This window comes from Myxocyprinus asiaticus, chromosome 30 (assembly GCF_019703515.2).
Source record: "Myxocyprinus asiaticus isolate MX2 ecotype Aquarium Trade chromosome 30, UBuf_Myxa_2, whole genome shotgun sequence".
Classification (NCBI taxonomy): Eukaryota; Metazoa; Chordata; class Actinopteri; order Cypriniformes; family Catostomidae; genus Myxocyprinus; species Myxocyprinus asiaticus.
Window position 1 is genome coordinate 7,522,308 of NC_059373.1, and position 17,132 is coordinate 7,539,439.

The following is a 17,132-nucleotide window of genomic DNA, read 5'->3' on the forward strand; positions in this document are numbered from 1 at the left end:
AAACCTGTTTGAAAACAGTTGCTACTTTTGCAATTCCGTTTGTTGCCTCTAGTGGTGCAGAAATTTACACACTTTAGCTTTAACACAATACACTTGTTGTACACAGAGGAAGACAAATGATAGCACAGGCTTGTTTGTGATTAACATTTTTTATTGATTCATTCAGTAAACAAAGAAAAGCAAAACATATATACACAGAATCAACATTTAACCCCCACTACTACCCCTCCCAATCCCCAACCCCACCCTGACCCCCAACAAACATTCCTGTGGTCACACGAGTATATACACACACACACACACACACACACACACACACACACACACAAAATAAATAAAATAAATAAAATAAAATAATAATAATAATTATATATATATATATATATATATATATATATATATATATATATATATATATATATATATATATATATATATAATAATCACACACATTTATAACTATACCTCTCCACTGCCCCTCACCGAGAGCCCTCCAAGAATGCCAAATAGTTGCCCCATTTCCCAACAAACGAATACAAGTACCCCAGTCTTCTAGATGATACCCTGCCCATCTCCGTGCACCACTCCTGAAATGGGGGCACTCCAGCCAACTTCCATCCCCTTAAAACAACTTGTCTGGCGATCATAACACTGGTTAGGACCCAATTGTTTGTGTTTATTCCCTATATTGATGACCGCCCCATCGCCCAAAATACAGTCTCTGTGGCAAAATGAAATTTGAGTGCCCAATACGTCACACACAAAACTTTGAACCTTCAACCAAAATTTTTTGGATCTTAACACACCACCAAAAAACATGGGTTGTGTCTCCATCTTCTGATTGGCTTCGCCAGCAGGTGGGTGTGTCTTTAAGACCAAGCCTATACAGTCTATAGGGGGTCCAATAGAATCGATGTAAAATCTTGAATTGCATAAGGTGCACCCTTGCATCTCTAGATGCAGACTTGACATTTTTTAGAATCCTAGACCACACTCCCTCCTCCAATACCAAGTTTACATCTTTCTCCCATAATCTCTTGAGAGAAGTTGAAGCTCCGTCCCCCAGACTCTGAATTAGCAGGGAGTAACGCACTGATGCCTCATGACCTTTTCCAAAAGCAGTAATCACCACTCCCCGAGTATCTGCTGCTTTAGGGGGGTGTATGCGACTCCCAAAAATAGTACAGAGCAGGTGGCACAGCTGTAAATACCTATAAAACTGAGATCTGGGAATCCCAAAATGTTGAACCAAATTTTCAAAGGATCTTAACACTCCACTCTCATATAGGTCACTGAGCGTATTAACCTCCCTCACAATCCACTCTGACCAGCAGAAAGGGAACTTATTAAGACATAATTTTGGGTTCAGCCATATGCTCGAGGCAACATTTAAATAAATGGCTGAATTAAGCACTAGCACAGACTATTTTTAATTGTGAGGGGAAAGCAGACAGACATTTTTTCAGCCACTCAAATGCATTGGTTCGCATTTATGCACAAGCACAAAAGAGCCATCTTCCCCCACGATGCTGATTGACAGGCTCTCCATCAACATCCAATTCCTTTGAAATCCGTGCAACATCTATTTTTACAGGAGATTTTCAAGAATTATGGACAGTTGGACCAGGGGATTTGCAGATCAATGCCACATTTGCTGAAAACAAGATGCAGTCTGACTTTTATTCACAAACACCATCTGTCCGTGCTATGAGGGTGTTAACAGATCAACCCACTTATATTTGTAAATCAATATCGTGGAAATCTTAACAAATAACCACATTTGTGAAAGCACATTCATGTACATTTCAGAAGCGGAGTACAAATGCAGATGTTTGAGCATGTATGTGTGTATTATACCATGGGTCTGTTGAATGCTTGATTCTGATTGGTTGACAGACATTCTAAGGCGTGCAATTATTTTTTTTTTTAAGTAGTTCCAGGTCTTGACCGCATGACGGTTCCATATCATTTCTAAAATATTTCGAAGAGCAATACAGGCTACCACAGCAAAATAACCAGTTAAGACAAAGACATTGGCTAAGTAAATCGGATAAGAACGATAACGTCTTTAAAGGGATAGTTCACCCAAAAATTTAAATTCTCTCATTCACTCACCTTCATTCCATCCCAGATGTCTATGACTTTCTTTCTTCAGCACAACATAAAGATTTTTAGAAGAATATCTCATCTGGAGATTAGACCTGTGTAGCTCCAAAAATCACATGAAGGAAACAAGTAATTCATAAGATTCCAGTAGTTTAATCAATATCTTCAGAAGCGATATAATAGGTGTGGGTGAGAAACAGATCAATATTTTAGTCTTTTTTTACTCGAAATCTCCACTTTCACTTTCACATCTGAAAGTCACGTGTGGTGCCTGTTTAGTTTCACTTTCACATCTGGAAGTGAAAGTTAAAGTGGAGATTTAGAGTAAAAAAAAGACTTAAATATTGATCCGTTGCTCACCCACACCTATTATACCACTGGAGTCTTATGAATTACTTGTATGATTACTTTATGTGATTTTTGGAGCTACAAATGTCTGATCACCATTCACTTGCACTGTATGGAGCTACAGAGCTGACATATTCTTCTAAAAATCTTCTTTTGTGTTCTGTTGAGGAAAGGTCATCCACATCTGGGATGGCATGAGGGTGAGTAAATGATAAAATAATTTTCTTTTTTGGGTGAACTCTCTCTTTAATGTCCTACATTTTTTTCAATTTCTGTTGAAAAGCACCACCCTTGTGCTGCCTCTCTCTCTTTCACTCTCGTCTCACCCACACTGAAACACATACATCTGAGCACACACACACGCACAGAGAAAGACTGAAATCACAACCAACAAACAGAGCCTTGATCTAAAAGCATCCCCACGACTTGATGAACACAACAGTTTCTATATTACATGAAATAACTTTAAATATCTGTGGAAAGCACTCTCACGCTCCCCCCTCTTTCGCTCTCGTCTCACCCACACTCGCACACGCTGACACACACACATACTGTCTGTACGCTCACACATACTCACGAGCCGGACACAGCCTTGATGTCAACAGACCCCCACGACTTGATAAAACAGCTGTGTAGCAACGGGAAGGCTATATGTAAGAATTTCTGCTGAGAAGTATACTTAAACTTACACTTTGAAGCGATGTAACTGCCGACAATGGTTGTAGCAAACATAGGTAATCCCGCACATGATCTGTTTTTTTTTTCCTCTCTCTCTCTCTCTCTTTCTCACTCACATATACACACACAAAATACCTTGTTACTCCAGTAAGCACTTGAAAACAGCGCAAGCCTGAAACCTCTAATACCAATTCTAACGTGACGTTTTTGAACAAGCGACGAAGGCTTGGGCTGTGTCAAAGCAAGATGCGAAATCCGTGGCAGAAGAAAGTAGTTCCACTCACAAGAGCATTTTTGGGACAAAAAAAGAAAAATAAATTGTAAATGAAAAATGTGCCAAATAAATCTGTTATGTTGCATCTTTCGGAAGTAACTTGAAACTCGACTATCGAGCAGTTATATCCAAGGGTCTGTCACCCAATAGGTCTTGTTAATAAATGTTGTTTCTCAATCTGTATCGATTCATGTTCTGTTTTGATTTTGGTGAGAAAATGAAAGCCAACCAGTGAAGCGTTAATAGGCTCTTGTCATAGTGCACTGGAGTAAGAGATGCCTTCTCAATTCTGCACCAATTAGCCTGTGGCTTTTGTTAACAGCAAAACTGGTATCTTTGACTCTGTTGCAGTCATATTGTAGATACAGTTGAATGATTACATGTCAAAGAGCAACAAAAAAATATATATATATAGATATGAAATACGGATTCTGAATACTAATGCTAATGAAAACTTTACAAAATCAACAGCTGTATCACTAGCCTGCATTGTCATTAAAGGGGTAGTTCACTCAAAAATGAAACTTTTGTCATCATTTGCTCACCCTTAAGAGTTCCCCCCCCCCCATTTTATGGAATACAAAAAGGAAACTATGGGTGAACTATTCCTTTAAAAAGAGTTTATTTATTGAGGGGAGCACTTACGCCGTCCAGGTAACATCAGTGGGTGCTGGATTGGCGTCAGCTTGGCAGATCAGAACGGCATCTTTCCGACCCATATACCAGTTGTCATCATATCCTTCTATCGTCACAGTGGGGGGGTCTAGAAAGGGAATGGGAGAAAGAGAGAATGTGAATTTTGTCTGTAAGTCCAGCATTGACAGAGCAGTTCAAAGGCTGATTATCTGTCATACTGGGTTGGGAGAGGAAGATGCAGATATGAAGATGGCACAGCGAGTGGTGCCCTACAAAGACTCAAAAAGTACACTGAAATGCAGAAGAGACGCTGAATAAGAGAAAGTGCAAAAGGCGAGAATGTTCCGACAGGCAGGTTTATAAAAGGAATAGTGAAGTTGCAAATCTCTGACATCCTCAAAGACTTCAGCTTGGACTACGCAAACACAGACGCCTCTGTAAATAGCTTTCAAGGGGGGTGGGGAAACGTGAGAAAAGTGTTGAGGCAGAAATGCTTGAATGCATTTTCAGATGAAAGAGGGTGAAGAAGTAGAAAAGGTGTTACGGATGAATGATATGGGAGGGATTGAGTGCATGCATATCACTGAGAACACATGCCTTTATAAGACAAAGTCCCTCTAAAAATGAAAATTCTTTCATTATTTACTCACCCTCATGTCGATCCATATAATTTTGAATGATTTACTGGTTGCACTTTTGCATACAATTACAATCTATGGGAGATGACTGATTTTAAGCTTCAAAAAGACACAAAAGCACCATAAAAAGTATCATACAAGGGGTCCATACAACTTGAGCACTGTATTCCAAGTCTTCTAAAGCGATATAATAGCTTTATTTGAGAAACACACAGTAATTTAAGTCTTTTGTCACTGCTAATCTTACCTTCTGTTATAATGTACAGTAACTCAAGAACCAATGTGAGTCAGTGAGTTGAACAGATCAATCCGAAATGTGAATGAATCATTCAGACAGGTTGTGAATCTGATCACCTGATTCAATGAAAAGATAAGACTGAAAAAAACGATTTGTTCTTGAAACAGACATCGCGACTTCGCTCATGAATTTTCAGTGAATAACGACTTAAATTTTGGTTTGTTCTTCACACAAAGCTATCGTAAGGCTTCAGAAGACTTGCAATATAGTGCACAAGTCATCAGGATACTTTTGTAAAACTTCTATGGTGCTTTTGCTTCCTTTTTGAAGCTTAAAATCTCCAGTCCTTGTTCACTGTAACTGCATGGGAAAACCGTGACAAGTAGCTACAATATATTCTATACAATAATTGTATATACAATATATACAATTTGCGTTTAACAGAATAAAAAAAAAAAAAAAACCATAGTGATTTTGGAACGACATAAGTGTAAATAGATGACAGAATTGTAATTTGTTTGGTGAACTATCCCTTTAACAGTGTGTGAGTTTGCATGTGTATCTTACACTCCACCACCAGTCTCATTGGGAAGCTCTGAGATGCAGACTGCGTCCTCTGATCGACCACACAGGCAATTTCTTTTCCGTTTTCTGCAGGAGTTGCGACAATCCGATATTCGCTCTTGACAGTCACAGTGCCATCCCTTTCAGGCACTGAAGTGTGGTTATAGCGGCCGGCCAAACTTGTAATCCAGGAGATGGTTGCCTCAGGTTTTCCTTGAGCCGCCTCGCAACGTGCCACGACCACTTCAGACGAGCCGGCCTGTACTGGGACGGGGGCAGCAGAGTTTCTGGGTTTGGCTAAGGGAGAAAGAAAGTTTAAAAGAACTTACAAATGTGACAAGGTTTTCTGTACTAGGGATGCACTGATACCACTTTTTCTCTTCCAATCCGATTCCGATACCGGAAATCTCAGTATTGGCCGATCCCGATCCGATACCAGTGTTGTTTTTTTGCATAATCGGTTTAGAATAGCTTTACTTCATTGTGTGGAACTAATTGGGAGTACTCTTTAATATGTAAAGAAACACAAACCTCTAACTACACATTATTTCAATATAAATGTATAGCTTAATAAGAAACACTTTATTATTAACTAGTATACTGGATAATGTAGCAGAAAAATTAACAATAATTCCAATCTTCAAGTCTTCAGTAGAAAAGAAGCCGTTTTTTTTTTTTTTTTTCAACTTGTATCTGGACTTTAAAGGATTCAGATCTCTTTTTTGTTCAATTTAGTTGTAAGACATCCGCTCAATTTTCATTCACACAGTTATTTTTTGGAACCCATTCAACTTAAATATTGTTATAAATTGTAAACGAATGATAATAATAATAATATATTATAATAGTAATGTATAGTAATATATCTCAATCGTGAACCTTTAACTTTTAAACCCTCACGCTTTTATTTTGACATTCTGAACTCTCCAGGAAGTCCTGTATGTGTCTGTTTGTAGGCAAGTTCACAGTAATTTAATTCACTTCTTATTCAAATTCTGAAAAAAAAAGCACCTCCAGTGCCATTCTAAATGCATATTATAAGTGAACCGAACTTTTGAGCATCTACATCTGAGATATTGCGCACCGCTGTGAAGGCTAAAAATAGCCGCGGGTGTGTGTAAACAGAGCAGCGCCATTCACTGACACACTGGAGCTGCACGTGCATTTTATATATTTACTTATTAAACACAGCCTTTTGTGATTCACAGAGCTATCGCACGTCTTCAAGTGGCTTTGAATAAAATGCACGAGTCATATGAACTACTTCAATTGTGTTTTAATGGTTCTTTTATGTCATTTTTTGAGCTTGACAGTAACGAACATAACTAACACACAGTATCAGATTTGGATCGGGCTCGTCTGACCGATACCCGATCCATTTAAAAACGTCAGTATCGGATCGGTGCAGCCCTATTCTGTACCCCGATGTGAAATGACGTCACTTATTACAAGGCTAAGGACATGAAATATTGATTTGAGCTTAAATTATTTTTTTTACTTGACAAGAAAGAGACTGCAGAGTATTCAAGAGATATGAAAATAGCACAGCTACAATATGTACGAAATCGGTTGCCTGATAATGGTGTTATGCAATTTAGCAGTAATTGTACAGATAATATTAGACCACAGAGTGCTGCAATTGACCAATCAGAACCAAGTATCCCAAAAAGCAGTTGTAATGTCCGATATGGAAAGGGTGATGCTGCTATCTAGGTGCCTGATTGCCAAGAGTATAACCAAATATTCAGGATTGCGGGTACTAAATACAAAAATGTAAGAATCTGTTATTGGAAAACCCATACTGGTCAAGTATTATTCTGAATATTGGGAGGAATAAGTCCCCTCAATGACTAAGGTGGTTACGGCCCTGCCACTGGCCAATATAATAATGATATTATATAATTTTATAGTAGCAAATGAGACTAAGACTAAATTGAACATTTGTTTTAGGCAATATTTCCTAAAATGTTGCTAAATTTCAGCCAATTACCTATGACTATCTTTCTTCCGCAAACACAAAGGTTTTAGAAGAAAATTTCAGCTCTGTAGGTCCATACATTGCAAGTGAATGGTGACCAGAACTCAGAAGGTCTGAGTGGACTCCAGTGGTTAAATCCATATCTTCTGAAGTGATATGATAGGTGTGGGTGAGAAATAGATCAATATTAATGTCCTTTTTTACAATAAATCTCCACTTTGAACAGCCCTGACAAGTAGTTTGTGATACGCACGAAGAATGCGAATCGCAAATAAAAAAATAAAATAAAAAAATGTGGTAGTGAAAGTGAAAGTGGAGATTTATAGTAAAAAAGGACTTAAATATTGATCAATTTCTTTCCCACACCTATCATATCACTTCAGAAGATATGGATTTAACTACTGGAGTCATATGGATTAATTTTATGCAGCCTTTATGTACTTTTTGGACCTTGTGAGTTCTGGTCACCATTCACTTGCACTGTATTTCTACAGAGCTGAAATATTCTTCTTAAAATCTTTGTTTGTGTTTTGCAGAAGAAATTCATACACATCTGATATGGCATGATGGTGAGTAAATGATGAGAGAATTTTCATTTTTGGGTGAAAGTTGGTTTGCCAGTCTTAACTGGTCTACCAGTCTTGTATATTTGCTGGTTCTAGAGGGTTTTTTGGTGCTTTTGTCTAAACCACCTTAATCCTGCACACCATCTTCAGCCGTTTTATTTTTATTTTTTTCCCAGGAGGGTAACCATTACTACAAAATACCTTTACATTTACCTGTTCCACAAGAAATACTAAGCTAAAACAGAGAAAATGAAAGCTAGAGATAACAGGAAAGACAGACAGTGAGGTTTACAACAACCATAAAAGAGAAGCATTGAGATAATATGTTACTTGGTGTACTCAAGAGTAAGCAGTGGAGTCAAACAGAGCGAGAAGCTTGCACACAGCTCGACATGAGGGATATCAAACAGACGGCTCTGATTCATAGCATCACTCTGACTCTGACGATAACATTAGCTTAGTCATTCATATGATAAATCAGGCTAATGGGGGACATTAGCGTTAAAGCAGACAGCAGAAACACTACTGAGTAAAGCTAATGTAGTTAACCGTGCCTCAGTGTCTGAGCTTGCCTAATTGCACTTATAGTAGCTAAAGATTCTGCACCCCAAACCTTGAAGTATGCCTTCAGGATACTTCATTTATGATATATTTGCTATGATTTTGTTGGGGATATAAAATTACGCAACATTGTGAATATCACATTGATTTTAGTGTGCTAATTAATTGACCATAGTGACCTAATGATCACTGGGCTAGTTTCATGCCACCTTCCTTTTTAACTCGCAAGTATAAGTGTGTTAAGACTTTTAATTTAATTTCTGATTTAAAGCTCATCAGCAAAAATGGCATTAGAGTTGTAAAGTTAAATTCATTTGAATTTCTGTGAATCAGTTTTATCAAACTATTCATTTCAATTAATTATTTCAAAATGCTGAATACGTTATTCATTTATCTCATCACACAAATCTCATGCTTTAAAATGTAAAAGTAATATGTAGGTGAATATTGAAGTTTATTACTACAGTATGTATCGTCATATTATTGCTTACAAATTAAAACAATTAAAAATTCTTCCCTCTGTTAAATTAGAGGGAAAAAAAAGTATGGAAATTGTTTACTGTACGGCTGTTCACAGCGGCGCTCCACCACTACTGAATCTCCAGCGCAAAAGTAAAATAAATATTTTACCCGAGTTGTAAGCTTGCAGTTTGAATATGACAAGATCAAAAGAGCATGTACTGCACAATGTATAAGCATGCAACAACTGACTAGTATAGATTAGTATGGGACTCTTTTGAACTGGATCTTTTGAATGAATAATTCCAAATTATTCTTATGAACTGTTTTTTTAAACGAATCATTCCAAGCGGCTCAACAACTCACAAGTTAACAGTTTGAATCAGTCGAATCCTTCACTGATTGAACTCACTGAATCCAGAGTACTAAATTAAATTACTAAATTAAAATCTGATTCATTTACTGAACAACAAGCAAACACATATCAATCTTGTCTGACTTGAAATTAAATAAGTATTGTTTTGTGTAAACTTAAATCAATAATTACACTTGTTGTTTGTATGGCAAATGCATATTTATATGTACACATATACAGTATGTCCACTGACTTTATGGTATATATACACATACTTGTATAAAATATTAATACCTGTAAAAATGTGTCTAATTAACTCTCTCCGCAAAAAAAAAAAAAAAAAAAAACGTACATTTTTACATTTAAATAATTACAATAAATGATGACTAACCAATTTCTTGCAAGTTCTTTCAGACAAAGTATAAAGTAAATATATTTAAGGTAATTTTATGTTTGTTGTAATGTATCATATACCTTAATTTAATCACAATTAATCACGATTATTCACAGAAAATTGTGTGATCAAAAGTCTTGTCTCATATTACATATATATATATATTATGTTATATTACATTATATTACACATTCTCCTGCTGCTAAAAACAAAATTATTTTTCAGAATTCTGTAGGAAGCTCTGTTTGGAAAGCATATCATTTTAACTAATTTGATTGTATTTGACTTCATTTTGAACATTCTGAATCTGACAACAATGGCTGTTTAGTTGAAATGATTCTTATGATCATTTGACTGAAAATTACTGCAAATAGATCAAATTAAAGATATGCTGTATATCAAATATCCCTTTTTAGCTATATTTGCACAGCCTTAGTCTAAGCAAGTATACTGTTCCGTCACAGACTAAATCTTGAGCCTGTCTTGTTTTTAGGAAGCACTGAATGGCCTGTAAATAAACAAAGCCGTGAAACTTACCCAGCATGATAAGAGTGGTGGTTCCCTGCTCGTTTCCACTGGGGTAAGTGGCATACTCGCAGATGTACCTGCCTGCGTCAGCCATCCTCAGTTTCTTGATTCTTATGGAGGGGTTCTCCAGTGAACCTAGTGTGAAATTAACTCGCCCTTCAAAGTCTTTATTAGGGAAACTTGCTCCATATTGGGGGTGGAACACAGCAATGTTGTGTCTATCACCTTCATTACGCTCAAACATCCACGAGACCTGAAAGCCAAAAAGAATGAGGGAATCAAAAACCAGCGTGAAATTTATCAGGGCTCTAACAAGTGGCGTGTTGTTTCTTCATCCTACATTCAATGATAATGTGAATGTGTTTTTTGGGGGGATTTCTGTGATAGAACATTGAACATTTTTACTGGATGTTGTTGTGAATTGTGCTGAATTAAATATGTCACCAAGGTAACATTATCTAGTTGACTGATATAGATGAGGCTTTGTTAACATTGTGAGAATGACTTAACACTTTAAAATAAAAAAAACAAACCTGAACTACTTTAACCCCAGCCAGGACAGCTGGAAAAATCTTTATTAATGAGCCTTGTTCATGCCATTCTAAGCTGGTCTTTTCAACCGTGTAGAGGCACTGAGTATGGCTTACATCTAGAGAATCATCAAATCTAAGATAATCTGCCCACATATCTTTTACCTGTGTGAGTTTGGTGTTTCCACTGTTAGTGAACTCACACCGTAGATTGACAGACCCGTTTGGATACGCAGTGACCTCATGTTCCACACGTACGCGCTGGCTCCAGACAACTGAAAGAAAGAAAAAAAAAAGGAGGAAAGAGGGAAACGTTAGAGCATTCCACCATCGCAGCTTAAAATCTGCAGCGAATCAGGAACAAATCAAATTTCATAAAATGAAAGCCAGACACCAGCCTCTGACTAATAAGAAACACACCAAAGTCACTCGCTGTTATTCTTATGCTTGAGCTTCCTTTGGGGGAAAAAGTGCAGCCTCAGACTGATTACAAACTCACAAGAGCTCTGTGGCTTCATATCTATTGACTGAATGTGCAGACAGTCTCAGCATGACTTATCCTGCTTTGATTGCCCATAATTAAAAAAAGAACTACCTCATCATCGCAGCATCAATCTACATGATCACTGATACAGATCAGAGCTGTGTTCAACAAATGCCTCTGGATGAGAAGAATAATTAAAGCATTTACCATTTATATATATATATATATATATATATATATATATATATATATATATATATATATATATATACACACACACACACACACACACACACACACACCTATCAGCCACAACATTAAAACCACCTACAAAATATTGTGTAGGTGCCCCTCGTGCTGCCAAAACAACGCCAACCTGCATCTCAGAATAGCACTCTGAGATGCTATTCTTCTCACCACAATTGTACAGAGTGGTTACCTGAGTTACCGGAGACTTTGGACAAACTGGTTCGAAATGACATTCTCTGTTGACCTCTCTCATCAACAAGGCATTTCCATCCACAGAACTGCCACTCACTGGATGTTTTTTTGTTTTTGGCACCATTCGGAGTAAATTCTAGAGACTGTTATGCATGAAAATCCCAGGAGATCAGCAGTTACAGGAATACTCAAACCAGCCCGTCTGGCACCAACAATCATCCATGCGAATATCTAATCAGCCAATCATGTGGCAGCAGTGCAGGGCATATAATCATGCAGATACAGGTCAGGAGCTTCAGTTAATGTTCACATCAACCATCAGAATGGGGAAAAATGTGATCTCAGTGATTTGGACCGTGGCATGATTGTTGGTGCCAGACAGGCTAGTTTGAGTATTTCTGTAACTGCTGATCTCCTGGGATTTTCACACAACAGTCTCTAGAATTTGCTCAGTATGGTGCCAAAAACAAAAAACATCCAGTGAGTGGCAATTAAGATTTGATCTTGTTGATGAGAGAGGTCAACAGAGAATGGCCAGACTGGTTCGAACTGACAAAGTCTACGGTAACTCAGATAACCGCTCTGTACAATTGTGGTGAGAAGAATATAATCTCAGAATGCTATTCTGAGATGCAGGTTGGTGCTGATTTGCCGGCACGAGGGGAACCTACACATTATTAGGCAGGTGGTTTTAATGTTGTGGCTGATCGATGTATACCATATACACAAATGAAAACCATTGTAAATACTAATTATTACATGTATTAAAACTATGATAATCTTTACTGCGTGAAAAGGATTTCTATACATTTTCATAAAAAATAACAACTGTCCCACAGTTGTAACCTTATTTCCACCTAGTGTACTAGTTAAATAAGTCAAATAAAATGTCAGTAAAGAGCATGCTTGAGATTAAATATGAGACAAGTGATGTTAGGGAAAAAGAAAATTCAAGACAAATATTAACTGTGAGCAGAATATTTGTATGAGCATCATTTATATTATGCAAAAACTGCCAATGCACTGCTGTGTAATGGTCCTTTAAAAGAAATCTTTCCACTTTTATAAGGTCTGACCCAGTGGCCTTGAGACCAGATGCTGATATTTGTGTCTGCACAGCATTCATTTGTAGAAGACTGGAAAGTTCAAGATTTTCACGACTCATTCACTCTCTCTTTGCTTTCTCATTTCCTCACCCAGACCGATACAGAGGAAGGTTAAAATAAACAATCCGAGTTTTGGCTCAGGTAGTCTGCGAACTCCCGTGGAGAGTGAAGCGAGAGACCTCCAGCTCAGAGCTACTGGAGTCAAAGGCCACTGAGCAGCATGAAAACTGCTCCTCAAACACCTGTGTATGGGTCGATGATCACACACACATACACAAACACAAACACACAAAACAGCTGCATTTGACAACATACAGAAATATTATCAGCATACTCAAACACACCCAAGAGTGTTGTTTTTAGCTGTACAGGCTTTAATACAGTGAAGAGAAATGCATAATTTATCAACTGTACATCACCCCCACCCCCCAACTCAAACCCCAAACCTAAATCTAACCATCAGTGGAGTAAAAATGTAATGTTAGAGGAAAAAATGCAACCTCCTAATAGCGCTCATCACATAAATGGAAACACGATTTGTGAGATCCGAACCTGGGTCTCCAAGGCTGCGGATGCAACGTGATTCCGGTTACGCCACAAGGGAAGGTAAACACTGAAGCTGATGCAAAAATGTCTGATAGAAGATGGTGCTTGTTAGATAGTCGGCATAATTTGGTCGATCCTAGCGTACGGGATCACCCATGTGATCAACATGTTGAAAACTGGCAGTAGGACGACATTTTTTATGCAAACGTCCAGTATAGTGCCTACTGTGGCAACGCTGAGAATTCAATGCATACTTGAGTTGCATTATACAATAAATTCTGACATTTTTAAAAGCAAAAAAAAAAAAAAAACGAAATTTTTTGCTTCCCATACTTGAGTAAATGGTGAATGTACAATGGGACCATGCGCTTGCAATGCATTGGCCAATCATTTGCATCTGTGTAGTTGCGTAAAGTATGTTTCTAGCCTACAATTTATCTAATACTGTAAATGTTTTTCGTGGCTTATTTGCATTCCAATTAATGTGCCAAGCACATAAGGATGAAAGCATGCAAAAGCGTTCTTAGGTTTTGTTTGACAGAATTACAGTGAGTATGTATATGTCTGTATTCAGGACTTGAAGTGTGTTTTCATTATACGAGGGCCTGCATGTGACTCAGTGTAGCAGAATTCCCCCGAAGCAACACAATGGCCTGTCAGACCAGCTTGGCGGAATAAGAAACAGAAACAAAGCATTTACTCACCTCTCTCTGCTTTGTTTCTTTTGTTTCCTTCTATCTTTGATTCATAACTCTCCTTAATATAACTCTCTATTTCTCTCTCCCTCTTCCTCTATACACATCAACAAATGACTCATGGGTAGGAATGTAGACGTACGATGTTTCTAGTCATTAACTTTCTCATGGCGGTCAATAAAATGACTCCATGATGTGTGTGTTTTCAAGTGAAACAGAAAGAGAATGATACAGTAAGAACAAAGAACATGCATCAAGTCTCCTCATTTGCATGCATACGGAGCTCTACCCCATCCCTTCTTGTTAAAGTGTTTTTGTTCATATTCCTTTACCGATCTACTATTTACACTCATTTTAATACCTCTGAAACACTCAGGGTGTCTGCACACTGCTGATAGGCTTTACTTAAAGATGACAAACGAACTAAAGTTGGACCACCACAAGCTCTTGAATAAAACACATATTTAAGGGAAAAAAGCAATTTACAGAAAGCAAATAAGCCTGCTTTATGTACTCAATGCAAAGCCCATCGGTTTTTAGATGCTTGTTATTTAACGTATATTATTCACCTTTTAAGTCAAAAATATATTCATGTACTGTATGTGCACCACGGGGATGTCTTTGCCCTGGGGTGTCACCTATTTGCTCATTAAATAAATGTTTTACTTCAGATTTACATTTAGGTGTAACATAACTTAAAAACAACTAACAAAGTTTGAGCTTTGTGCATACAGCCATAATATAGTACATATTGTAAAAAAAAAATCCCCTTAACTGAAAATAGAAATCTTTTAATTGACATCCTAACACAGATAAAATACACATTCAAGGACTTCAGTCTCTTCAGCCTGATTTGAAATGAAAAATCTCTGGCATTATTGACATTTCTTTCTGCCAGTCTCAACTTTTCCTCTACCTGACGTCCTTCCCTGACGCACAATGAGTGATGAGATCCCATGTGCACATAATACAAGGGGTTGCACTTAAGAATGACAAACAAACCAAATTTAAGGGGAAGAAGCACTTTACGAAATGCATATAAGTTTGATTTATGTACTAAAGCAAAGCCCTTAGCTAGGATGCTGTTATTTAACAACAAATATTAACGTGTAAAGTCATGGAAATATGCAACACGGTGATGCCCTGAGACTCTGAGTCACCTATTTGCAGATTAACTAAACTTAAATGCAACAAATGTTTAGCTCTAGAATTACAGGTTTTATGTGTAACCTACAATTAAGATTTACATTGAAGATTGATTTTTGTTTCCTAAGTAAACTCTGCATATATGCATTTGAAAAAAAAAAAACATTTTTGGTGTAGATAGCCTCAGAAGATGGCTATTTATTATCAAACATTTTTTATCTACCCAGCTTCAACTTTTCCCCCACCAGACGTCCTTCTCTGTCACTGAATGCATGGCATGATGCCATGCACGCACAAAATAGAGGCACGTAGGCTTGAGCTTCTGAGTTTGAATCAGTGGTGATGCATTTTCTCTGATGCTTCCTTCAAAAACTTTGGTGGGTATTAGGTAGTTTAACTTAAAACATGTCTTTTTGTATTATTATTAAACATCAAGATTTAGGTTAAAATTTATATACAAAAGAAAGTGTCAATCTTAAATCCTTTGAATGGTCACCATCGGTTTTCACCATTTAAAATAATCCTTTTGTCTTCCCTACCTCTTTATGATGGTTCTGCGGTGTGTCAGAAGACTTTTTAAAAGTACAAATATGTAGTCTCTCAATTAATACAAGGTACAGTTGTGCTCAAAAGTGTGCATACCCTTGGAGAATTGGTAATATATGTACCGTTTTTAAAGAAAACTTGAGTAAGCAGGCAAAACACATTTCTTTTATTTCTTATGGGATTCATATTCAACTGTAGGTTATAACAGAATGGCACAATCATAAAACAACACATGGCAACAAAGAAAAAAATGAAATGACCCCTGTTCAAAAGTCTGCATACCCTTAGTTCTTAATACTGTGTATTGCCCTCTTTAGCATCAATGACAGCATGCAGTCTTTTGTAATAGTTGTCTATGAGGCCCCAAATTCTTGCAGGTGGTATAGCTGCCCATTCATCTTGGCAAAATGCCTCCAGGTCATGCAAGTCTTTGGTCATCTTGCATGAACCGCACGTTTGAGATCTCCCCAGAGTGGCTTGATGATATTAAGGTCAGGAGACTGTGATGGCCACTCCAGAACCTTCACCTTTTTCTGCTGTAACCACTGGAGGGTCAACTTGGCCTTGTGCTTAGGGTCATTGTCATGCTGGAAAGTCCAAGGGCGTCCCATGCGCAGCTTTCATGCAGAAGAATGCAAATTGTCTGCCAGTATTTTCTGATAACATGCTGCATTCATCTTGCCATCGATTTTCACAAGATTCCCCGTGCCTTTAGAGCTCACACACCCCCAAAACATCAGTGAGCCACCACCATGCTTCACAGTGGGGATGGTATTCTTTTCACTATAGGCCTTGTTGACCCCTCTCCAAACATAGCGCTTATGGTTGTGACCATAAAGCTCTATTTTGGTATCGTCACTCCAAATTACAGTGTGCCAGAAGCTGTGAGGCGTGTCAAGGTGTTGTCGGGCACATTGTAACCGGGCTTTTTGTGGCATTGGTGCAGTAAAGGCTTCATTCTGGCAACTCGACCATGCAGCTCATTTTTGTTCAAGTATCATCGTATTGTGCTCCTTGAAACAACCACACCATCTTTTTCCAGAGCAGCCTGTATTTCTCCTGAGGTCACCTGTGGTTTTTTATTTGTATACCGAACAATTCTTCTGGCAGTTGTGGCTGAAATCTTTCTTGGTCTTCCTGACCTTGGCTTGGTATCAAGAGATTCCCGAATTTTCCACTTCTTAATAAGTAATTGAACAGTACTGACTGGCATTTTCAAGGCTTTGGATATCTTTTTATATCCTTTTCCATCTTTATAAAGTTCCATTACCTTGTTACGCAGGTCTTTTGACAGTTCTTTTCTGCTCCCCCATGG

At 37.7% G+C, this 17,132-nt stretch overlaps 1 protein-coding gene across 2 annotated transcripts in view; it reads right to left on the reverse strand.

Moving 5' to 3' along the window:
- LOC127421095 (nectin-2-like) overlaps positions 1-17,132 on the reverse strand; it is a 184,840-nt gene that overhangs the window by 87,198 nt on the left and 80,510 nt on the right. For both annotated transcript variants that reach the window (XM_051663860.1, XM_051663858.1), the window contains exons 2-5: positions 11,019-11,128; positions 10,333-10,576; positions 5,486-5,779; positions 4,052-4,169 (exon numbers count right to left, since the gene is read on the reverse strand). In XM_051663860.1, the coding sequence (XP_051519820.1) occupies positions 4,052-4,169; positions 5,486-5,779; positions 10,333-10,576; positions 11,019-11,128 (766 nt within the window). The remainder of the gene's footprint in view (positions 1-4,051; positions 4,170-5,485; positions 5,780-10,332; positions 10,577-11,018; positions 11,129-17,132) is intronic.